Source organism: Zalophus californianus, chromosome 5 (assembly GCF_009762305.2).
Source record: "Zalophus californianus isolate mZalCal1 chromosome 5, mZalCal1.pri.v2, whole genome shotgun sequence".
NCBI lineage: Eukaryota > Metazoa > Chordata > Mammalia > Carnivora > Otariidae > Zalophus > Zalophus californianus.
The window spans coordinates 120,646,024-120,671,699 of record NC_045599.1 but is presented as its reverse complement, the minus strand read 5'-3'; the positions used below and the strand labels follow the sequence as shown (position 1 = coordinate 120,671,699).

The 25,676-nt window shown below is 41.6% G+C and overlaps 1 protein-coding gene across 11 annotated transcripts in view; it reads left to right on the top strand.

Annotated features, from left to right (window-relative positions):
• The window catches only part of GHR (growth hormone receptor), a 257,251-nt gene that overhangs the window by 106,697 nt on the left and 124,878 nt on the right, over positions 1 to 25,676 (top strand). For 10 of the 11 annotated variants that reach the window (XM_027604931.2, XM_027604925.2, XM_027604921.2 and 7 more), the window contains exon 2: positions 14,448 to 14,528. In XM_027604931.2, coding sequence (XP_027460732.1) covers positions 14,459 to 14,528 — 70 coding nt within the window. In that variant the 5' untranslated portion in view covers positions 14,448 to 14,458. Of the gene's footprint in view, positions 1 to 14,447; positions 14,529 to 25,676 lie in introns of those variants that run through there. The other variant, XM_027604927.2, reaches the window with a different exon arrangement.

The following is a 25,676-nucleotide window of genomic DNA, read 5'->3' as shown; positions in this document are numbered from 1 at the left end:
TCTTGTGATGTCAATACTTTGACACGATTTATGGCAGAAGTTGAAGAATATCAGTGTGGAGTCACAGAAGAGTGAACACTTGTTTCAGGGGAGTGTAGAAGGCTTCATGGAGGTGGTGATGTTTGAGCATGATTTTTAAGCATAAGTAGGTTTGTGATTTGTCTAGCAGCAGACTTGAAAGTAAAGGAAGATAGACCATGAGGGAGGTTGTTTCACGTGTGAAAAAAAAAAAAAGGCAGAGAAGAGGCAGTGGGGCTAGGATTGGGGCAGGAGGAGCTACATTCCAGAGAGAATCCTGAGGTAGAATCACCCTCTTACAGCATCAAGTTACTTGTGAGAAGGGATGGCGTAACCAAAGTATCTAGTTCAGGTAACTGCAAATCCCTCATCAAGCAAGATAAAGAACTGTAAAGGATGAGGCTGTTTGTTCCTGAGGCAGGGATTGGGGGCAGGTAGGAGATACTGACTTCACTCCAGACAGGAGTTATTTCAGATGCTTCTGGGCATCCAGAGGTATTCCCTGTGTCTGAGGAACCTGCTCTCTAGTTCTTTAGCATTTACATGAAGCTCCATGTAAACTGCCATCCTGGGGATTCCCTGGAGCTTTCCTTCCTCATTGGGAAGTAAAGTTTTCATTGGTAACATGATCACAGGTGATTGGATATAAACAATTCCTTTGAATCACTTCTCAGTTTGAAAGGTGAATATTGTATTACTGTTCTACAAGATGTGAAATCATTGAACTCACTCCAACAGATTACAGTGGAAAGGCATCGAAGTGTTTGTTTCTTTGATGTTTTGGTAGGTGGACAGTCTCTGTGAAATGATTCACGGTTTGGCGTAGCCTGCTAGTTCCAGTCTTCATCCACCAGCCAAATGATTTAGGAGAAACGTGGCCAGGCCATTGAATTTAGTTTCCTGAGTTATGCTGTGGTGATCCCATTGGGTGGTAAACATAAGGCTCCTGGGAATTGAATGTTTAATTCAAAGGACTGAAAACAAGCGCTCCTGAGCCAAGATGTTAGATATAAGGACATGTTACAAAAATAGACTCTACTTTCCCCTTCCACACCACCTTTTCCTCCATAAAACACGTGCTGCTTGTCCTTATCTACCCCCCACCATCCTATTCTGTTGTAGATTTTTACCTTGGTTTTGATTTACCTTCCCATTGACACATCATCTGTTTTTTAATTCCCTGGTTAGATCTGAGGTTAAGATGAGAAACAAGACCAGCAAACTGATTCAGACAGGTTCTCTCAGTCTTCCTTACTTTCCCTGGGATCATCTCATGTCCAGATTTATGTGTTCAGAAAAAAAATTGCATCAATTGACCCAGAGGTGATCAGACTCTAGGGGCCCAGTTTATACTAGCCAAACTCAAGAGATGGACCAATATACCAGAATACCAATTCATTCATTTATTCTCCATTTCAGCTGTCAGGCAATTTCATTTCAGCTGGTTATTGTTTTTTTAGAAAGAGAGGAAACCCAGAAAGCAAAATAAGAATCAGAAGGTAATTTGGCAATTGTAGAGTTGGAATAGAGGGAACTGAATGACTTCAGGCAAGAGCATCACCAAGCTCTGAGAGATTATTGTACCTGTTTCTGTACTGAGACATTCTTGTGGGCTGATTAAAGCACTCTTGGCCAGGGGTAGTTGGAGGAGACAAAGTCACAGATTATTTACTAATTTTTTAGCATTTCTCATCCATCATTAATTGATTGGACTAGATTGCCTCTCAAGTCACAAAATTTCTTTTTTTTTTTGCCCATAATTATTTTTTTTCTCAGATTTTTATTTAAATTCAAGTTAGTTAACATATAGCATAATACTGGTTTCAGGAATAGAATTTAGTGATCCATCACTTAAATATAACACCCAGTGTTCATCACAACAAGTGCCCTCTTAATACCCATCACCCATCTAGCCCATCACCCACCCACCTCCCGCCATCAACCCTCACTTTGTTCTCTATCATTAAGAGTCTCTTACGGTTTGCTTCCCTCTCTTTCTTCTTTTTCTTTCTCTTTTTTTTCCCCTTCCATTATGTTCGTCTGCTTTGTTCCCTAAATTCCACATATGAGTGAGATCATATGGTATTTGTCTTTCTCTGACTAGCTTATTTTGCTTAGCGTAATACATTCTAGTCCCATCTACATCGTTGCAAATGGCAAGAGTTCATTACTTTTTATGACTGAGTAATATTCCATTGTTTGTGTGTGTGTGTGTGTGTGTGTATCCCATATTCTTTATCCATTCATCAGTTGATGGACACTTGGGCTCTTTCCACAGTTTGGCTCTGGTTGATAATGCTGCTATAAACATTGGGGCGTATGTACCCCTTTGAATCTGTATTTTTGTATCCTTTGGGTAAGTAAATACATAGCAGTGCAATTGCTGGATTGTAGGGTAGCTCTATTTTTAACTTTTTGAGAAACCTCCATACTGTTTTCCAGAGTCGCTGCACCAGTTTGCATTCCCACCAATAGTATAAGACGGTTCCCCTTTCTCTGCATCCTCACCAACATCTCTTGTTTCCTGGGTTGTTAATTTTAGCCATTCTGACAGGTATGAGGTGGTATCTCATCATGGTTTTGATTTATATTTCCCTGATGTTGAGTGATGTTGAGCATATTTTCATGTGTCTGTTAGCCTTCTGGATGTCTTCTTCCGAAAAATGTCTATTCATGTCTTCTGCCGTTTATTAACTGGATTATTTGTTTTTTGGGTGTTGAGTTTGGTAAGTTCTTTATATATTTTGGATACTAACCCTTTCTCAGATATGTCATTTGCAAATATCTTCTCCCATTCTGTAGGCTGTCTTTTAGTTTTGTTAATTGTTTCCTTTGCTGTGCAGAAGTTTTTTATCTTGATGAAGTCACAATAGTTCATTTTTGCTTTTGTTTCCCTTGCCTTTGGAGACGTGTCTAACAAGAAGTTGTTGCAGCCGAGGTCACAGAGGTTGCTGCCTGTGTTCTCCTCTAAGATTTTAATGGTTTCCTGTCTCACATTTAGGTCTTTCATCCATTTTGAATTTACTTTTGTGTATGGTGTAAGAAAGTGGTCCAGTTTCGTTCTTCTGCATGTTGCTCTCCAGTTTTTCCAACACCATTTGTCAAAGAGACTGTATTTTTTTCCATTGGATATTCTTTCCTGTTTTGTTAAAGATTAATTGACCATACAGTTGTGGGTCTATTTCTGGGTTTTCTATTCTGTTCCATTGATCTGTGTGTCTGTTTTGTGCCAGTACCATACTGCCTTGATGTCAAGTCACAAACTTCTTTGCTCTGCTAAAAGGCCCTTCTCCAGTTGGACATGTTTCAACTGTGACTGGATAATAATCTTCCTGATTGATATTTAGGAAGTCAACCTTGGACTCTATAATGGACTTTTAGAGGTTGTATTAGTTTTCTATTGCTTCCATAACCAATTATCATAAATATATTGATTTGTGACAACACCCATTGATTACTTCACAGTTATGAGGTAAGAAGTCTGGGCACAGCATGCATGGCTCAGCTGAATTCTCTGCTTAGAAAATGCTGAAATCGAAATATTTTTTAGGGTTTTGTTACCTTCTGGAGGCTCTGGGGATAAATTTACTTCTAAGCTCCTTGAGGTTGCTAACCCAATTCAATTCCTTGACATCAGAGGACTGTCTTCCCTGTTTCCTTGCTGGCTGTCAGCTAGGAGTCAGTTTTTGCTCCCAGAGTCCGCCTGCCTTAATCTCCAGCTTTCTGTGCTGCCCCCTCCAGCAACAGCACATCAAATCCCTCTCAGATTTCTCATCTCTCTGACTTCCTCTTCTGCCACATCTCTCTGATTACTTCTGCTTTTACAGGCTAATTACATTGACTCACCTCAGTAATCTAGGATAATCTCCCTATTTTAAAATCAGTTGATTAGTAACCTTAATTACATCTACAGAGCTCCTCCAGAGAAGTACGTAAATTGGTATTTGATTGAAAAACCAGAGATGGTCATCTTGAGGGGACCTCATGAGCAACACTTTGAAATAATGTTTTGTCATTACTTGAGTGATCTTATCTGTGAATGGCTGATTTCATCCATTACGTGTATTCTCTTTATCTTGCCATTTCATGGGATAATATTTTCTTTTCCTACCTTTATATTTAGTATTTCATCCACTTGCCATAGGAAGTCTTCTATTGCAAAAATTACCCTTATTGGTTGACTAAATGGGAAAGATTGATTTTTTTTTTTCTTCTCCCTCCACTCAGCTGAGGAAGGCTCCCTGGGGTGTATGAGCACTATTTTCACAAACTGAAAAATCATAGCACATTTGGTTTGTACTCAGCCCTTGCTGCACTTTAAAATCTCATAGCAAATGTTAAGGGATTAATACTCAGGCCCCACCACAGAGATTCTAATTTATCTATAAAACGAGGTCATTTTTTTTTTTCAGTTTCCCACATGGTTCTTCCTTCCCACATGCAGTCAAGGCTGGGAACTATTGATACGCTCCAAACCTTCTGTTTTGGAGATAAGGAAGCTGAGGCGGTGATTAGGTGACTGCCCGACTTACGAGTCAGGTCATGTTGGGCTGGCACCCGGCCATGGGATTGCTCACTCCTTCTCTAGGAGAAATGATTTGCTGGACATCTCATAACTAGTGACAGATCTGGTGCTCTGGGCCAGATTTGTGCCCCAAACAAAAGGTTTATGTTTTAACTATATGTAGATTTCAGTACCCAGTGATTACCTGCAAAACGAATGTGAGAGAGATCTAAAACATCCTGCCTCTTGCTTCAGTAGCAAGACTATTTCTTTCCAGGAATTGAAGAAACTATTAGACCTTGCAAAATAACTGTTTTAAAGGTCATTGCTCAGCAGCTTGACTTGCTCATGAGCAATAAGCACAGATATGTTCTGGCCTAGCCAGGGAGCTAGCCACACGGACATCCACGGTCTCTCGGTGTCCCAGAGCTGCATGCTGCCATGTGGTCGCCACTTAGCTGCATGTGACTCTGGAACACTTGAAGTCTGGCTAGCGCCAGTTGTGATGTGCTGTGTGAAATACTCACTAGGTTCAAAGATTCCATATGAAAAAAGGAGTGTAAAATATCTCAATACTTTTCATATCACCTATATGAGGAAATGGTAGTATTTTGGATATATTGAGTTGAATAAGATATATGATTAAAATAGATTTTATGGTTACCAGGAAATTTAAAAGTACACACGTGGCTGGCACTTGTGTCTTACATTATATTTCTTTGACACAGCACTGTTTTTGAGGGCATTTTCTATTCAAGCTGTTAACAATGAATGGTCCAAGTCCGGCTGTGACACCTCCCGTGATCTCGTAGAGTGAAGTGGTATATTCTACACTTCCTGGAGCTGAGACGTGACATTGATCTGCCCAGTGTCTGCCATCTATTTGGCAGCCAGTTGGTCTGGCCAAATAGACTTCTTTCTATTTATATATATATATATATGGGCTTAGAGGAGGCGGGCCAGGCGCTGGGGATGCCCCCATGTCATGGTAAGAGCACACTTTATAGCTCTTAAGTAATGTACCCAAAAGTAGACCAGGTGCTCTTGGAGACTCTAAGGCCTAGAGGTGAATATTATATCCCTTGAGCAATACTCCTAAAGAAACTGCTGTGTCAGCATTTATGAATTATTACCGTGCTTGACAGGTCTGGAGCACTGAAAATCCTGTGGTGTCTGCCCCTGTCCATAATTCAAATCCAAACTTTACTCCTTCTCTTTTTCTTACTGTCTATAGCTTTTTCTGCCTCACTCGTACCCCCCTGCTCATATGCTTAGTCAGCCTAGTTTCACATGTATGAAGAAGCATGGGAAGGGGAAGGCAGGCTTTGGAGACCTCAAACATGGTTCTGTCTGAGGGATTCACTTAACCTCTCAAAGTTCCTCTATACTTTTACTTTCTCAATTTGAAAATGAGGCTGTCTTTCGCAGGGTCTGTGCAAACGTCGAGAGAAATAAGACTCCTGGCAGACTTATTCATTGGGCAGATTTTAGAGTAGGCATCTACCCTGTGTCAGGCCCAAGGCTAGTTGTTGGGGATCTAGTGAGTGAGTGAGTGAAACACACCTACGGCCCCCAGTTGCTCACAGCTAAAAGAAGAGAAGGCCAAGGTGCCTGGCAACATCAGGGCAGGAGTAGTTCTCAGTGAATGGCAAATTTCATTACACCGCACAGCATGGGATTTGGCTTATCACAAAATCTTGGGATGGGGTGCAGACAGGGCAACTGAAGCCCACGGTGATTAAGTGACTGCCTGAGTTACCGAGTCAGGCCGTGTTGGGCTGGCACCCCGGGCATGGGATTGCTGACTCCTTCTCTAGAAATGCTTCGTCCAGAAGATCACATTGCCTCACTCTTGGTTTCTCAACTTGTTTACCTTAAAAGAACAAGTTCATTTTGGACATGATAAAAGGAAAGAAAAGTTTCTCCCAATCTTTGCTCTATATGTTATCTGGGTCTGCTAGTAGCTCCTTTTAGCACACTATGAGTTATTGTACTAATTATTATCAGATTATCATCTCATCAAGATAATAATGTTTGTGCTTGAAGACTTCATTCTATGAGATCATGTCTTCAACAGCTTATCTATGTTCTATTAAATTAGGTAAAACAAAGCCAATTTCCATCTGAGAGTTTGAAAGAAACTCCAACATCTTTAACTTTGTTTAAAGCATATTCCCCATGTTATATATGATCTATCACAGTAATAAAAAAATAGATTTAAAAAAGAGCCACTTGTGAAAAGAGAGAGAAACAGCAGAAATTCAGTAAGGAGTTTGTGTTTTCAAATACTGTTTTGGAAAAAAAATGACTTGGTAGGTGCAGTGATGTAAAGGATGACATAAAAAGGAACATATTCAAATAAGCACCTATGCAATTGATTTCTCTTCCATGTGAGAGTCACTCCTGCCTTGTGAATCGGTGGGTGCACCACATGAATCAAGCTGGGTGAGTCTGGCGGTCATCCGCAAGGATAGTCGCTGCAGTGAGGTATTGCAAGGTGCCACTGAGTCATACTGACCTCAAACAGAATGCCCCATGTGCCGAGAACATCCACTCCCAGCAGGGTACCCCTGCACACCAAAATAGGAGCAGCACTAAGCACTTAGTGCTGAAAAGGCCTGTATTTTTTTCACTTCTCCAGAGAGGAGCAGGTGAAGACCTAAATTCCTGTAATCCAGCTGCCTTTTGTATTCTCATAGGGAGGGTCCTAGCTTCAAGCCAAGTGTCTCATCACTGGAATTCATCTACCCTATTTTCAGCTCTAGAAATCCATGATTCACAAAACAAATGATCCGGACCCAGTAGCAACAGCAGATGAGATCGTCGTGACAGATGAAATCAGTCTCTAGATTATTTCCCACAATCGGGCCTCCGTTTTGAAGGTGCATAATTGCCGTACACCTAAGCAAAACTGAGCAGCCTTTCCACCTTAGCCCAGGAGACACACACATTACATTGTGATGCTTCTTCCTTTTCCTTGGACCCTTATGTGATGTAAGTGCATGGTTGGAGAAGGGAGTCTTCTATGTTGTGGCTACCCAAGAACCCATTTGCTGATTGCTTTACCTGCCACCTCCCTAGGCTTCCATGTCATGGTATATAAATTAGGGCCCCACTCCCCATCCACACCATGGAAACATTATCAAACATAGTCTATTACTGGTATCAGAAAGACTCTAATAACGTATTTACTGGATATATGCAGAGGGCATGCTAAATGTTTTGAATAAATCAACTCATTTAATCTCCTCCTGATTTTCCTAGGAAAAAGGTAATAATATTCTCATCCTTATATTAGAGAAAAGTGAACAGGTTTGGTAAATCCAGGATTTGAACCTAGCTCTCTCTGACTCCAGAACACACGCTCTTAACCCCAAGCTCACTCCCTCTGTAAATGAAGATCAAGGATGGCATTTATGGTGGAGGCTGATGTTAATTTCTAAAGACTTGGGAAAATATCTGTCAGTGATCATTAACTGAATATGATCAGCGAACAGTGGTACAGATGGTATCAAGTGAAATCAGGTGTCCAGGGTTCACTCAGTAGTACTGTCTCTTACCTCTTGTATCAGTGTCAGCAGATTGCTTAATCTTTGTACCTGTTACCTACATGGAGCCTAGATAGCATCATTCACTTCCCCACCTGCTGGTGTGCTGGGTCCAGTTTGAACTGGCTTGTGAATCCACGTTCACTGACTTCAGGGAATCCAGGTTCGGTGACTTGGTAACTTAAAATCAGCCTTGGTGGAGGTATTTACACCACAGAAACTGGTCAGTGCTACAGTCATGGTCCTTCTCTCTCTCTCTCTCTCTCTCTCTTTAATTCCAGAGAGACAACTGTTACACATTTATCAGTGCACCACTGTCTATGACTCAAAGAGAGATACAGTATGAATTGTCACCCTTCTAAAGGTAAACAAAGGCATACTGGGTACCCTTAAAAAAAAACCCAAATATAATCATGCCTAATTCTTCAGTCCCTATCATTCTGCATTTGGGATGACCTCTTAAAATGTAACTGTAAAGATGTTATATGTCATTAGAAGTACAAAATTGTGTATTATTGTTTCTGTTACAAAAACATATATGCCCACTGTAACAGTTTAATGTTTCTGAATGCAAGTACAGACATGCAAACCATAAAATATATATATATCAGTGTTGTCAAAGAGAAATATAAAATATAATGCAAGCCACATGTGTGACTTTAAATTTCCTGCTGGTCACGTTTAAAAAAATAAAAAGAAATAGGGATTGCTAGTTTTCAATAATATGTTTATTTAACCCAGCAATCCAAAATATGAGTTTAACCTATAGTAAACATAGACCTTGTTGAAATATTTTGCGTGCCTTTTTTGTACCAAGCCCTCAAAACCCATGTATGTTTTACACTTACAGCACATCTTAATTTGAATGCTAAATTTGCATCAGAGAGACTTGATCTGTATTTAGATTTAATAAAATCTACAGCTGAAAAACTAGATTCCTATCAACCTGTTTTGTATATACTTAATTAAATGCTTAATTAAAATACTTAATTAAAATTACATAAAAATTTAGCCTATTTAATTCCTCAGTTGCATTAACCACATTTCCAGTGCTCGGTGGCCAGCGCAGGTACATACGATCTATGCTTTAAATGTTTTATTAAAAAGGCAATTTATTATATACACTACTCCCAAAGGCCTTTTTTCCCTCATACATTACACATTTAAAATAATTTTCCATCCTGTATTCCCCACTGGATCCTGAGAAGGGAAAAATCTCAGCGAAAGTAGGTATGTCAGTAATGTCTGTGAACATTTTCTCTCTCACTAATTGGAAAGAAAGAAATTGACCTAAGGCAGTTTGGATCTGACCAATTTTCAAATGACCAGCACCATAAAAAGGGGGTAATAACATGAGAAAAATGCAAACTAGTCAAATAAATGCCTGGTACTAATTAGAATGGGTCATTTCAAATACCCTTTTGGATTCGCCTCTTTTTCAATGTCGAGTTCTTAGAACAGCTTCACCGGGAAATCAACTAGATTCGGTTTTGCAATATTTCATTGCTAATGAACACCTGCATCAGAAAGTACACATTTATTAGGTTATCTAACTAGAGTCTTGGTTTTGCAATATAAACAATTCTGCTTCTGTGGGGATTTTTTAATCAGCTCTTACTTTTTTGGTATCAGGATAGCTAGATCAGTAAAACAAAAAATTGGTAAAATATTATTTCTATCAATTCAGCTGCCATATTGGTATTTTGCCTTTGTTAAGGCAAACGACAAGTTCCTCAATCTATCTTATTATTCTATCTATATATTAATATGCTGATGTCATTCTTCTAGGGATGCTGTTGACCACTTTCCTTTTAAATACTTGATACAAATCAGAGGTTCTAGGTGGCTTTGGGTGGTGATTCCTTTTGTCTTTGCCAAATTACAAACCAGATAGGAGCACATTTTCCCCTATATGGCTTAACATACTTTATATTACTTTTAATAAAGTTAATGTGGGGGTTCTTCATGAAATAGCCTAGTCTTCATATTAAACTCATCTGGTACTCATCATCTCTTTGTAAATCTCTGAAATCCGGTAATGACTCCCCTCCCTCTTTCAGTCTTTGGTCTCCTACCTGCAGCTTTCCACCAGACATTTCTTACACTTCCACAAGTCTTTAAATCACTATTAAATCACTTTAATACCAAACATCCCAAGACAGTCTTGTAATCTTCTCATTCCTGAACAACTCAGATCCCAAAATCCTGATTTCTATCAATAGTGCCATCTTTCATCCACACATACACTATATACTCATTCATTTGTGATAGGCATGTTTTCTTTATCATCTCCTGTATCCAGTCATTGCCAAATCTTGTCGGTATTTCTCAGTGATACCAAGTTAAGAAAGTGTGAGGAGCAGATTTATCCTAAGAAAAATCCACTTTGCACATGCTTTCCTTATCCCAAAACTCCCAGTGACTTTCTGATTAATATGAGTTGAACTGGGGGGGCACCTGGGTGGCGCAGTCAGTTGAGCATCGGGCTCTTAATTTTGGCTCAGGTCGTGATCTCAGGGTCCTGGCATAGTGGGATCCAGCTTCTGCCCTTCCCTGTACTCTGAGTTCAGCAGGGTGTCTGCTTGGGGACTTGTCTCCCTCTCCCTCTACTCCTCCCCCGAGCTCACGCTACATAAATAAATAATAAATAATTAATTAATAAATAAATATATCTATCTTTTTAAAAAATATCTGAGTTGAACTGCTGTTTTGGTCTAGTCCTCCCTTACCAACCCAGTGTTATTCCCCTTTATTCATAATTTCAAACCTTGTTCTCTCTCTCACCTCCACCTACTGCCCTGAACTAATCAGACCCAGAGCCATACCTTTGTATTTGCACCATCTGAGTTTTTACCCATAATGCAAGTTTACACCCCTCCCTCACTATTCCTTACCTATCACAATCTTCTCTGTCATTTAGTTCTAATTTTAAGCCCCTCAGTTCAGTGGCTGATTTTTTTTTTCCCCACTCTGATCTTTCTTTCATTTTTAGGTATGCTTCCTCTTTTCCCAATTTCATTTGCCTATCTTGCCTAATTCTTGAGGTAAAGAACCGTGATTTTGATTGCTTTTGTATTCTCCAGTATGCCCTGCACAATTCTAGGAGTTCAACAAATTCTTGCTAATTTTAAAATAAAGAGAATTGAACTAATTCCTTTCTTGGCCTGGAGTTGGTTATAACATGTTGGAAAAAATATTATATTTAATCTCCATCTCTTCTCATGTGTTTTTGTACTGTTTTATAGCCAAGGAATAAAAGTCAGTATATCACAGGCCTAACTGTAATTTAGAGTCTCCTCTGCTGGGCAGTTTGCAGAATTAAAACTCACACCAGCTGATTACACTGCTTTTCAGCTGGCTCTCCCTTGAGGAAGTTGCGGGGGGGGGGGGGGGGACAAGGGGGGGGAGGGCGGGCAAAATGCCTCAGGCTTTGAAAGTGGAAATGGTGTGAGTTCCATTATGCAAGAATGGAAGCTTGTCTCCCCTACCCAACCACCGCCCCACCCCAAATGAAAATCTTGCCATGAGGCTATAGCCAAAGAATGCATATAAATATCAGTAGAAATTTAGAGAGGTATTTTCCCTAGAAAAACCTTGCAAACTTAAAAACCCAGTAGGCTAAGGTACATTTGGTAGATTCCTCTGGACAGTACCTGCCTCTACATAGAGACTTATATTGGGGAAGGGGAATAATGGGACTTTGTCCTGCTCACATCTGGCTCATTATCGACAGACGACCCTGAAGTTTCACACTTCGTATGTTGACACTTTGTCCTCTCCTGGGGACGTTTTCTCCCAGGTAACACCTAACAAAGAAGGATCCCCTTATTTAGAAGCTGCCATAGGGAGTTCTGCAAAATGGAAGGGGGCAACTTCCAGTGAAATCGAACAGAATGTCCATCAGCCTAGTTGTGTGCTGGCCCCGGGGACAGTTCACTAGGGGACTACTTTGACAGTCAGCCCCACTGAGCCAGCAACTGTGGAAGCAGAGTTTTAGTCTTGTATGAAACAGTGAGCTCTTCCTGAATCCGGCCACACCTCTCCATCCTCTTCCCTGCTACCTAGTTGGAGCTCGGGCTAGGGCCCTATGCAGTACTCTCAGTGCTGCAGTGAATGGTTCTCAGCTCCTATTTGGGAGAATGGCAGTTTTAAAAAGCTCCTTTTCTGCTGTAGGAGTGTGCAAACAGATTTCTGGTTGGTTTTGCTTTAAGATTCTGATTTGTTTGTCTCATTGTATGAGATAGAATGCGTGCTATCATTTGGATCATAGGTTGTTGATTCATTTGCAGACAGCAACTTTCAAAAGTTTGGCGATGGGAGGGAGTCATCTACTATTCATCTGAAGCAAAATTCACTTGTCTTGGGCATCTGCCAAGTATCTTTGAAATATTTGAAGAGGCGACTTCCAAACCAGCGAAAGCAGCCTTCTGAGCAATGCAAACCTATTCATATCTTTATTCAGTTGGGAAGCCAAAATCCCTGCCTAGGAATTAGAATTCTATTACAACCTGATATCCAGAGAACAAGTGCCAAGGGAGGTTTCTTCACCTGACAGTAAGTGCATTGGGAGATTGCTAGTAAAACTAACACTATATAGAGAGCCCAGTTCCTCCATGCTTTTCCGACTTAAAAGAAAATACTTTAAAAATAAATTTTAAAAGGAAATATCCAGTTAACAACAGGATGGCATTTTCAGCCTTTAGCATATTTATTTTTAGTCTCTTTACGTATTTCTGCTGGAGGCTTCAAGTTCGGATCACATGGCCTATTCACCCACTAGTAAAGGATCTAAGGAGAGATGCTCCAAGGTTCACATTTGCAAAGTAGATGAGGCTAATGCAAGGCCATTAGCTCGGAGCCTTCCAGGTTAGGAATTTAAAACATGGATGTAACGATAACTGTAACCCACATTTGTGTGAACTCTCATAATTGGCCAGGTGCATTCACGTGCGGTGTCATACTCAGTTCTGCCTGTTTCTCCAGGGGACAGTGTTTGAGGGTGCTCTTTAGGCATTCGGCATGTACATGCATATTCAGACACAGGAAGATAGTTGATGATGTAGAGATGTGTATTCTTAGAATTTTTTAAGAACATAAAATCATATGGAACAAAAAAAAGAAATGATGGGCCCTCCACTATCTAGAAATGAAAGTATGAAATATCACATTTGATGCCTATTCAGAATTACCCGGCCATTACCGGGGACCACACCATTCATTCCATTACCCACGAGAACAAATGTTCTTGTTCATCATTTCAGCCTGATTAGGGGTAATGAGAAGGGCTCTTTCATTATCGTCAAGAATATACAATAGTGAAAATGAGGCCAGAGGGAGGCCCTGGAGGAGAGCCCAGGGCGATGATCAGGTAGGCCTGAGTGATGTGTAAGTAATGTAATTTTATGGAAATCGTACGGCTAAGCTTTAAAGGAGTTGGCCTTAGTTGTTAGATGTAGCAGCAGCCCTCCAAAGGACAGTGTGCTGAGTTCAATTTAGGCCAGCCCAAACATGTCTCTTCAGAGATCCTAGAAGTGGACCCCTGGATTATTGATTCCAAAGCAGCTTATTTCCTCCAGGTAAAGGCACGTGCTGGCTGAGGCATGATCTGCTCCCCTATTCATCACACTGAAGGGATTCGGGTGTGGCCACACTGTGGCTATCTGTGGCCACATATAGCTAGCAAGGCTGCGAACTGACCTTTCTTTGAGTCTGGGATGTTCGCATTCCCTGGCCTTTCAGAGCCATACTCCTCCTAAAACAGAAAACCCAGGACACCAGGAATCCTAAGGAGGGCCACCTAGGCAGCAGAGATGTTTTGTAGTCTTTTGCTTCTCACCTTCTCCTTTCTGCTGTCTTCTAGCTAAACCTCCCCATGATGGCTCATTAGTACACTCTTCTGAGTATGAGTTGCGCTCTTTTATTCACTGGGAAACACACTGGAGAAGTCTTCCTATTACAAGCGGGTTGTTGTGTTTTTCCTTTTACGGCCTGTCCAGCTCAAGGCCCTATGCTTGGTGATACTGCTGACGACTTTTTCTATTTCCAGATCAAGTTAAAGTGAAACCACACTGGCCCTATTATTGAAGCACCTTGTGGTGAGGTGCTTCTAGGGCTTTTGGCCAGGGTGTGAAAATCGCTAGTGTCCTTGTTATTTCCTGAGGCAAGCACCCATGGGAAGTAGAATTTATTATAAACCTACTGTTTGCCCTCATGAAAAGTACAACAATACGAGACTCTGGGGCAATGAAAGATGTACTAGGACTCCTTTGAGAACTGACACACATGTCAGCTCATTCATGGTTTAGCCAGTTTTTAAACAGTATGCAATGATAGTGGTCTGCTTTGGCTTTATCATATTCTTTTTTGTGTGATTGCAGGTCCTACAGGTATGGATCTCTGGCAGCTGCTGTTGACCTTGGCAGTGGCAGGCTCAGGCAATGCTGTTTCTGGGAGTGAAGGTGAGTTCTGCTCTCCCATTCCCACCCCAGTGTTTTGAAATAACACTGAACTCTTATTTGTTAAATGTAAGTTCTTTGGATGATTTAATTCAAAGAGGTAAGTTCTTAAGTAACAGCAAATAGGAAACTTGTCTTAGCTTTAAAATCATAAGCTAGGAGGACTTTTCTGTGGATGTTTTAGGAGGAATACAATTTTGGCGTCTAATGTTTGCACATCAAAAATAAATGCTGGAAATCATGCTGAGGGCATTTATACTGAAGGCAAGCCAAGTCTCTTGGTCCTAGGAGAGATAGTGCAATTGCACTGGAGGGTTGGTTATTAATCTACTGATCACTCTGCTCGTCTGTGACTAAGGATATCATCCCCTATTTCCAGAGCTCAGAATTAAGGTCTCTGAATCATATTCTCTGAGAGTGGAAATTGCAGGTTTCAAATAAATTTCACCTCTCACGCTCTGGGTGATTACCGTTTGGCAAAGTTTGAAGGAAGACACAACTGAAAATAGTTGAATAATGTACTCAGAACTCATGAGTTCCTTGGCTGTCTCTATAATTCTCCTTCCTTTTTTATGCTACCTTCCTCATGGAGAAGTCTCAGTACACTCAAACATATGTCTCATAGCAGAAATAACTGGAAAAGGAAAGAGTAATGAAAGAGAATGAGAAGAAGGATTTTTCTGTCCAAAAAAGGAAATTGTGCTTATAAAGGGGTGGGAGACTTTTTAAAAGATTGTCTTTAAAAGATTATTTGATTTGTTTTCCTGGCTCGGGCATCAACATAAGAAATAAACTATTTCTCCCATGCTGTAACCCCACATTCAGTTGTTGCTTTAAGAGTAGCTGATTCCCCTACTCACTGGGCAACTCATGTTGGAAAACACAGTTTAACAGCAGAGGTAGTGCCTTAAGATGTCCTCCCTGACCTTTGAGCCAAAAATAAATCTGTAGTAGTGAGCTGCTGAGGGCGACCAGAGTAAAAAAAAAAAAAAAAAAAAAAAAAAAAAAAAAAAAAAGAAGGGTAAAATATGTTATTTTATCTTTTAAAGCAATTTAAAAATATTTATAGAAAAGAAGTCATAATTGTTTGAAATATTTTTGGGTCTCTCTGGTGTTATAATGTCAACATTATGCAAGTCAAACATGGAGAGAATTGCAGGCTCCATTTCAGCAGCTTTTCCCATGGCTGGTTTTAGACCCTGGTTCTGAGCCAAACAATTACAGCTGAGATCCTCGGCTGTTCCAAAGTCATGGTGGTTTAATCTCTACTTTCTTCATTAAGGTGGCTTTCACTCCACTGGGCAAGCCTTGAGGAATTTAAAAAACCTGTGAAATGAAAAGTATGGCAAAGGAAATCTTTAAAGAAAATTAAAAATGTATCCCCAGCTAAAGGCGAGAGCTCAAGTTACATTTAGACCTAGAGTCTGCAAAGAGCATCTATTTCAGCTGCTTTGACATTTTAGCTTTGACATAAACCTTTAACTCCATAAGGAGAGTGGAGAAAACACCATTAACTGGTTTTCTGTTTGCTTTTTGTTTTGCTTTTTGATAGTTTTTTGTTTGCTTGGTCTGTTTGGGGATAGCAGAGATAAGAAAATGCAATGGCTTACGGCAAACAAATCATGTAGCCTACCAGTACTTACACATAAGTAATTTAGCAAAGGAAAACATTTCTTTCTCCTCCTTTTTTTTTTTTAAGTTAGTGGGCTAACCCAAATTCTTTTGGATTATGTGGCTACTCGAGTTCTACCTTAAAATGGCCTGCTATTGTTACGGATGAGTATGATGTTTCCATAGAAGGTGTAGATGAGAGACACCTGGGTGCCTCAGACGGTTAAGCGTCTGCCTTCTGCTCAGGTCATGATCCCAGGGTCCTGGGATCGAGTCCCACATCAGGCTCCCTGCTCAGTGGGGAGCCTGCTTCTCCCTCTGCTGCCCCCACACCCCTCCCCCCGCTTGTGCTCTATCTCTCCCTCTCTCTCTCTGTCAAATAAATAAATAAAATCTTTAAAAAAAGAGGTGTAGATGAACATGTTTGAACATGAGCATGCACACATGTGAGTGTGTTTACCAGTTCTGGCATTTATCTGGTGAAATCTGCCAAAGTGATCACATGACATAACATGGCTTGAATCTCAGATGGCATTCAGGGGCCATGCGGTTCTTTCTCTGCCAGTTCTGAATGGTAGCCAATTTTTTTTTTTTTTTATGTTCTCTCCCATTGTATAAGGCAGAATGAAAATATAGGTAAGGATTTAAAACAAAACAAAACACTACCGTAGTTCTACCAGCCATTCATTTGAATTCAGTTTGGCCAGGGAAAGAGGTGATACTGCGGAATAAGGGATCTGGAAGGTATGACCTGGAGTAGAGTCTCCCACGAGATGGTAAAGGATGACAGGTCTGTATGCTTAGGGGAGGTTGGCACTTGAAGCCTGGGGCAGGGTTTTTCTTGCTGGGGCAGATGAGCAGTTAGAAATGAACTGCCCCGAGGATTTTTCATTATGTCTAATTGCCCCATAGGAAATTTAATGAGAACTCAACATCAAAATGTGCCCCATTGTGTTAGTTCAAGTCTTCTAATAGGTGCTCTCTGTCTTCCATCCTTAATGTTAGTTCCTCCAAAGATTAAAAGGTACCACATCCTTCTGTGTCAGTCAAGGTAAAAATTTACCCTAGGAGTGAGATGCCATGTCCTAAAGGAATCAGGATCCTCAAAATAATGTTCTTGGTATCTCTTTGAACATTTTTTATAAACCTGTGCAAACTGATACAGCACTTATGTGGGGGGGGGAAGACACCTCTGTTCTCATTGCTAACAGATAGGAAATAATGACCCAGTGGAAGGAACATTGTATTTTTTTAAAAAATAAGCCTTACCCCCTTCCAGTGGGTCTCCACAGAGCCCTGGGAGGTTGCCAAGACACAGAAGATACATATCAAGCAAGTATTAGATTCATGGTTGTAGTTGGTAAACAGTAAATGGTGTGCCTATTACATGTTTTCAAGAAGGAAATAGTTCCAGGCATTCTATTCACACTGGGAGTGAAAAAAAAAACCACCGTAGACCTTTAGATTGCTGCAGTCTTTACTGTCACCAAGAACAAGAAGAAATCTTTCAGTCTATTCTCATGCTATGGCCTGAGTCCCTGTATGTACATCAGCAACCCTGTGTCACTGAGTCCTCGCGGGATCACAAACCACTTTGACACTGGAGTTCAGCAGGGCATAGTCAGCCAGGTTGAGGAGCCCCTGGCCTTATCTTTTGGAATGTTGCCAGTGGAGGAGATGAGCACAGACCTCTGCAGATGGTGACACAAAACAGTCTTTCATCGGGTTTTTACTGAGCACTTTTCTGGATTCAAGGATGGATTTTAAATTTATGTTCCTACCTTTAGAGAGCCCATGGTTTACAGAAGAGAAGACAGATGAGTAAACATCATTTAATTGTGATCCCCTTGGGTTATTAAAGAGTTTTAAACAGGGTAATAATACTGTTAGGTTTTCACTTGGGAAATAATACTGGCAATAGGATGAACGTGGATTTGAGAGAGATGAATGTAGAGGAAGATGATTGTAATAGGTCAGGAGAGAGATGATATAAATGTGACCATTGTAAAAAATAGATGGATCACAGAGATGTTGAGGAGCCAGAATCACCCATACTTGGAGTCCAAGTACGTGTGGGTTTTTGACTTCAGGAACTGTCAGAGATTTCTTCCTCCATCCGTTTCTAAGTTCTCATCTTTGTAGTTAACGTTATCAACGTCAGCAATGACTCACTTTTAATACAGTGAAGTCTCAGAACACAGCTCAGCCTATTAGCAATGAAGTAGTCCTTGCAGGGAGCAGCTCTGTAGGGGAGGAGACGTCCTGAGACTGATGGAGCCGTGGGCCATTTCCCAACACTCCTGCCCGTCCTCGCTCGGGTCCCACGGCTGTCGTCCCACCTCCGCAGTGTGGCTGGCGTATGGCTTAGGCCCCTGTGCCCCGAGGGTCCGCAGAGGGGTGAAGGCCTGGCTCCCTCCCTGTGCCATCTCTGGACATGCATGACTCTATCCTGAGACCTGGAACATACCAGCCCCAGATATTGTATCATCACCAGGCTCTATACTGACCTCACAGAGTGCAATAAAGTATATGCTGGATAAGTTGGCAGCAGCAAAGCTTTGCGCTGGGCAGAATCTGGGGTTCGGTGAGGCTTGCACGCAGCTAAGTGACTCACCCCTGCAAAGCAGCTGGTAGGGCGAGTGAGTAGGTTTGCGCCTCAGCTAATGAGTAAATAAAAGGACTGGGACCACCGAAGAAGAACGCGAACGTTGAATGTTAATTCACGCATGCCCGTGACCGACTGCACTTCTAGTCTTCCACCTCGGACCCCAACTCTTTGGGCATGAGCCAGTCTTGGTATGCACAACGTCTCCCCACCACTTTGGTTCAGTGGCCTAAACTGGGGCTCCTCTCACGGGGTCGACAGGAACGAGGTTGACATGATGGATATGATGTGTAGCCAGAGCTCCTGTTCAGGGACATACCGGGTTTTCTGCCTCTGGTTGGAGGCTAGCCCGGGTTTGGCTGTCACAGGCGTCCGCCCCAGCTGGGAGCCGCCCAGCCAGCCTCTGCCTGGGTTTGCCCTCCAGGACGTGGGACCCAGCCTCCCTCAACCACCCAGCACCTTTTCCCTCGAAAACCCTCTTGGAAAGAACCTGTGGCCAGTGATTTTGTCCTCTCTGTGAATTTAAGTCAAGGAGTTACTTTCCCAGAGTTAATTCTGTTTAAACCTTAACTTTACTCTCTATACAGTAAAGAGTGTTAGGCATTTCAGAGCCATCAACGAAGGTATCTTGTAAGGCCTCGCCCCTGCTGCTTACACCCGCCAGCTTACCCAGATCCTGTGCTTCTCACTTGTTGTCAGGCAGTCCCCAGCAGCTACGACCCTCACCTTCCACCCTCCTGTTTGGGTTTTTCTGGCACTTGCCTGGGTGTTTACGTAATGCTGTCAACAGTGTCATTCTCAAACCCAAAGAGAAGCTTTCTCGTGATCTGTAGTGAGCAGCGTAAAGGCAGTAATGATGTGTAACATAAACACACTTTGAAATCTGATGCAGTGACCATACAAAGAGAGGATTCTGTGCTGCCCTGGCTGGTGGTTAGTGCACAGGCTGCAGGGCCCAGGGGCTTGGAGCCCTTCTTCGGCGTCAGCTGCAAATCAGAGTTTTCTCTGGTCCGTATTTCTCAAACCCGTTCAAATGAACCCACAGGATTTCCCCAGATATATCTATTGGGAATCTCTGTTTCTATTATATAACACCTTGCTGACCTTGAGCCTTCACCTTCACTAATTACAGTATCTTCATTACTTTTTCTTGACAGGTTTGCAGCTATTAGAACATGGTGGATCATGTCCCAACCATGGAGGAAATGTTTCAGGATGTTGTTAGTAGAATCTCTCACCCAACAGGCTGGACAAAGGGGTGGGAATAGGAGGTGGGCTCGGGGCATAGGAGAAGTGACATTTGCTTTGCGTCCCTCTTCTAAATGAGGTTGTAATGACACCTGTGTTTCAAGTTGTGTGACAAAGTCAGGACCGAGCTTGAAATGGGCAATTTAATTGTTTTCAAATGATTGGCAAAGTGACCCCTGTGTACCCTGTGTAATAAAGTATCATGGATTTAAAACTCACTAAACCTTAACATCCAGAAAGGAAGTTTTGTTCGTCCCTGTACCCCCCCTCCTCCAGCCCTCTGACACATAGAGTAGATCTTCACTGATCTGTGGAGTGAATGAATGAATCAGAATGTAAATTCTGATCTGCTGCGTCTCCAGTCACAGCCCACAGTTGTTACTAGTGCTCTGTTATCTCAGAGGACTGAATTAGGACCCCCTTCCAGTGGGAGGGGGTCTGGAAATAGCCGTGTAGCTATGGAAGCTAGAACTAGTGGCCTCAAGAAGCCCCAAGCATCCCTGTGCCCTACCCTCAGCCCTGATCTGTGGGCTTTCTCTGTGGATGGAATGATCTCGTTTTTCTGCTGTATAGTTCAGATGCCATCAAGGCCAGAACTCTGCTGTATGCACTGATGCCTAAGAGCCCGATGCCCTTCCTAAGTCTTGCCAACCTTTTTCCAAGTAACTGAACTCTGTACCCCATGCACCAGCCACTGGCTAATATCCTGCATTGAAAGAACCAGTCACCCAGCACCAAACCTCTGATACCACATTCATCTGTGCCCCACCTACCTGATTAAATCACCTCAAATATTGACAGACAGAGAGAGGTATTATGAGACCTGCAGATCCCAAATCCAAGTTTTCTCTGCCCCTTTGGACATTGACCTTCAGATTACAAAAACTCTGATTAGAGATTATATGGAAAACTGGATCAGTTTTCCCCATTTCTTTCCTTAAATATCAGGTCTTTCCAATTTTCCAGTGAGAACCCATCTTGAAGTACAAAGCCCTCAGAATTAAAAATCAAAGTTATATTGCTAAAATCCTTGGTTTCTTAATCTCTGAATATGAAAAAACTGGTATTTTCTGTATTCTCTGACCTTTTAGTAAAACCTTGCAAATTTGTGGAACCAGAAATCATGTTTAGAGCATTTGACTTCTGGACAGCCATGTGCTATGTGTAAGAATTAGCAGATTCACATCATTGGATATTTAGTTGGTGATGCTGACCACTCTGTACTTTGGGGAGCCTTGGCCTCCCCAAAAATAAGAGCTCATTTTTTAAGGAAAGGACCATTTTGTGGCTGCATAACATTTAGGACATATCCTCCCTTCTCCTCTACCCAGCCGTTGACCCAGCTGCTTCCTTGGTTGGAGCAAAAGGCACCATGCTTTTCTTGACAATAGCTGGCGATGGAAGAATGTGTTGTGGCAGGAGCAGGAGAACAGGGAAATGGGCAGGAGTCCGTCCAAGAGCCCTGCTCCACATCAGGGCAGTTTGGCCAGATCTAGCAAGGAGTAGAATGCAGCAGAGTCTCCAAGGGGCCATGCTCCTCCGACAGGCCTGGCTGGGCTTACAAACTGGTGTATGACTGTGCCCAGCTGCCCATGTGAGTTGTGCCAGCACCATATTCTCTGGATGTTTGCTCTGAACTTCATAAGCACAGTTGACTAACTCTCCTACCCTTTGCTGTCATTAAGCCTGACTTCCTGGGAAAGCTCTGATTGAGGAATAGAAGAGCTAGATTAATTTCTGTGCATACCCTGGCTGTAATCTGTGTGTCAAACTCATGTTTATTATAGCCATTATGAATGTGAAAGGCAGAAGTGTGGCTACTCTCTGTATGCCCTGACTGTCTTGTCTGATTTCCATGGATGGGTGCTAAAAACTTGGATTCCTAGGTCTAAAAAAAGTTACCTTGAGGGAAAAATAGACTATGAAGCACTTTCTTTAGCATGAAGTGTATCTAAAATACTCTTCCCTGTTGAATTTAGGGATTTCTCCAACATGTTGGTTGGGAGTAGGTTGCTATGAATCCAAAGTCAGAGCCTCTGGTGTGGGGAGGGTCAACTGATGCCTCAGAGCAGAAGGTAGAAGGAAAAGACTGAAACTCCAGGCTGTCATGAGACCGGCTGCCTCTCAGCCCACAGTGGGTATTCAACTGTAGTTAGTTGGTAGGAGCCCAGTTTGATTTGCATTTGATTTGTTTTGGCAAGATGTCCCTCTGGTGCTGTGATCCTGCCTTGGCTATCGCTTCCTTGAGGCAGCAGCAATCAGCCAGAAGCTTAGACTGTGAGAGGGTTGAGGGAACCCAGGGAGGAACTCCCTGAGAAGAGGAGAGGTTGATCAGGTGGCCTTGGCTGATACCCAGAGAACCTATGGAGAACCTACAACCTGCAGAACCTACAGAGAACCTGCTTGGGGGGAAGGGTCCGTAAGCAAGTCTCTGTACCAGTCGTATCAGACTCCTGTTTCTTTCTTCTCTCATCATGAGGAGAAGCAGTCCAGATTAGGGATTTCAGAGTATTGATCTTGAACTTTGTCAGAACTGGGTTTGAAATGCAGCTCTGCCATTTATGAGTGACAATATATGCCTAGAAGAAGCAGTGCAGTTGCGCAAGAAAGTTTTGGAAGCCAATTATTGTAATGTCTTCGGAAAACTGTTGAGAAGAGGATTCTAATGTTTAAGATGTTTTCAACAATAGAACCAATGTTGTAGCATACACTTCTATTAAATGAGATACTTCTGTATTTATCGTTTTTACAATGAATGTTCAGAGTAGAAGTTTGATTAAAAAAAACCTTAGTGCTCTAGTTCTTGTATTTTTAATAAAATTAAATTTGACCAAGTCAGCAAGTGGGTCTGTAGTGAGTTAACTCTGATGCTGGTAGTGATACTGGGCAAGTCAGTTCAGGTCAATGACACTTACTGAGCATTTGCTGTGTGGCAGACACAATGTCAGGAGGAATGAGACCGGGTCCCCAGGTTAGTTACTAGGTGAACTAGGGATGTGGAGACACCAAATTAAAACAAATTCACTGCAATAATTACATAGAAGCATTTTAGTGGCTCCATATTTTAAAGATTTTATTTATTGGAGAGAGAGGGAGAGACAGAGCACAAGTGGAGGGAGAAACAGAGGGAGAGGGACAAGCAGACTCCATGCTGAGCATGGAGCCTGACTTGGGGGCTCCACGGGGTGGGGCTCGATCCCATGACCCTGAGATAATGACCTGAGCCGAAATCAAGGGTCAGATGCTTAACAGACTGAGCCACCCAGGCGCCCTGAGTGGCTTCAGTTTAAGTACCTTATACTTGTTACCTCAGTTACTCTTCACAGCAATGCTAAGAGGAAGTTCCATTATTACCCTTAGGGAAGGAACCAAGAATAATTACTTAACTAGTTTACAAAGCTAAGGAGGGCAAAAGTGAGAGTCCAGTCAGAGCACACACTACACTGCCTCTCATGTACTAGGATTCTCCTGGTGGCTAACTAACTATAATACCTCTGTAGGAATTTCATCTCATTCCTGGAGGCTGCTGGTTTACCTGATCAGCCTATGAAAGAACCTTAGTTATATTATGTCAAAAAGACAGGAGGTGATTCCAGGAACTACTTCAGTAAAGCCTTTAGATTCAGGGTCGTTACATTTAATGCAGTACTCAGACCTCATTATTTCATATATAATATATATTATTTACATAATATATAATATATATTATTTCTATAATATATAATATATATTATTTCTATAATAAATGATATATTTATAATTTATAATTATATAATATACATAATATAAATTATCTCATATATAATATAAATTATATATTTATATATAAATTGATATAACAGCTGATGAGGTGTGGGTAATTTTCTCAAAACAAATGGGCATGTCTTCCTGAGGCTAAATCAGTAGCCAAAGTTCATGGGGACAGGAACCACCCCTTCTCCTTTGGAAAAAACTCTGTGAAAAGTACCTCCTGGGTCACTGAACCCTCTCATGCTGTCCAGTCCTGTCATCCACACGGCTCTCCCCTCATTGTTGTAGAGAGGTACAAGGACTGCTTATGAAATCAACTCTGGGTTTTCTCTTCTGTATTATTCACGGGTATTCACGTATTCTTTACGAATGCAGAAGCCGTCAAAGTAAAGGGAATCTGTCTCCTCTCTCTACCAAATGTTTCTGGGGTTAGACTACACACAGACACTCTTTGCCATATACTTTTGGCTGTTTCTAAATCTACCCTTCCTTACCCAAAGTTTTACCTTTCATAGGACAAACATACCCTATTTTGCAGATAGGACTTATGTTTGGGTGAGCATTGTTCTTATGCCATTCTTCTGAAAGGACTTGTACCTATAAGTCAGTGGTGGGGAAACAGCTTATAAGAACAAGAGCCTTCAGTTCACTGGAATTTTTTATGTTGCTTTCTTAGGAGAAAGGGGCAAGGTGTCGGAAAAGAAAAACTGTATCAAGAAACTATTTAAACCAAATTTGGAATGTCTTCTTGGCCATTAGTGATCCCATCTAATAGTGTCGGGGGGGGAAAATATCATTAATTAATCAGCAACCTTGGTTATGAATCTAGTTCTATCAGTAATCAGCTCTTTGGTTCTGGGCAAAAGCTCTTAATTTCTCTAAATTCAATTGCTTGTCTATTAGTAGAACTTTCAGAGAAAAAATATCTAATCTGTCCCTTTCAACTCCAAAATTATGTTTTCTATTATTTCTTAAATATGGATGTGGTACTCTGGAACAGATTCCCTCCTACCAAGCCCTACCTTCAGTCCTTTGTGATAGACCTTCTTCTTCTGGGCTTTTTTTTTTTTAATAAGTGATTAGAGTGCAGACAAGGAAGGCAGGCTCATCACATCTGCAAACGTAAAGCTAAAGGTAGCTAATGTGCTGAATGACAGACGTAGGCTTCAGAGTATCTTGACGGCCTACGGTAGGGGGCCAAAACTACCGAGATAAAATTTGATAGGGATAAATGTAAAGTCCTGTGTCTAGGTTTAAGAAAATTAACTTCACGATTGAAGGATGTGAGATTCCTGGCTTACAGCAAGTCCTTTGTAAAAGACTTGGTTATTTAGTTCATTGCAAATATAGGTAACTAACCTATTCTGATTGTAGCTGCCAAAGGAAACTCAGGCTGCTTTGTTAGAAATGGAAGGTCTGGGGACACCTGGGTGGCTCAGTCGGTTGAGCGTCTGCCTTCAGCTCAGGTCATGATCCCAGGGTCCTGGGATCGAGTCCCACATCAGACTCCCTGCTCGGTGGGGAGTCTGTTTCTCCCTTCCCCCTGCTCGTGATCTCTCACTCTCTCTCAAATAAATAAAAATAATAAAAAATAAAAATTTAGAAAAAGAAACGGAGGATCTAGAACAAGGAAAGCGCCAGTCCTCTGGACTCTGCACTGGCCACAACATATCTAGAAGAGTCTGGTGAGTTGCAGACACCAAGATTTAAGAAGGATGTTGACAAACCAGGACAAAACAGACTTAATGGTGTAGACGTGAGATCCTGTGAAAGGAACTAGTGATGTTCAGTCTGAGGGTGATGAAGGGGCAATGGCAAGATGTTTGTTTTTAAAATGTATCATCTTGAGGAGGGCTTGAACCAATTCCGTATTTATTTTTTTATTATGTTCAGTTAGCCAACCTATAGTATGTCATTACTTTTTGATGCAGTGTTCA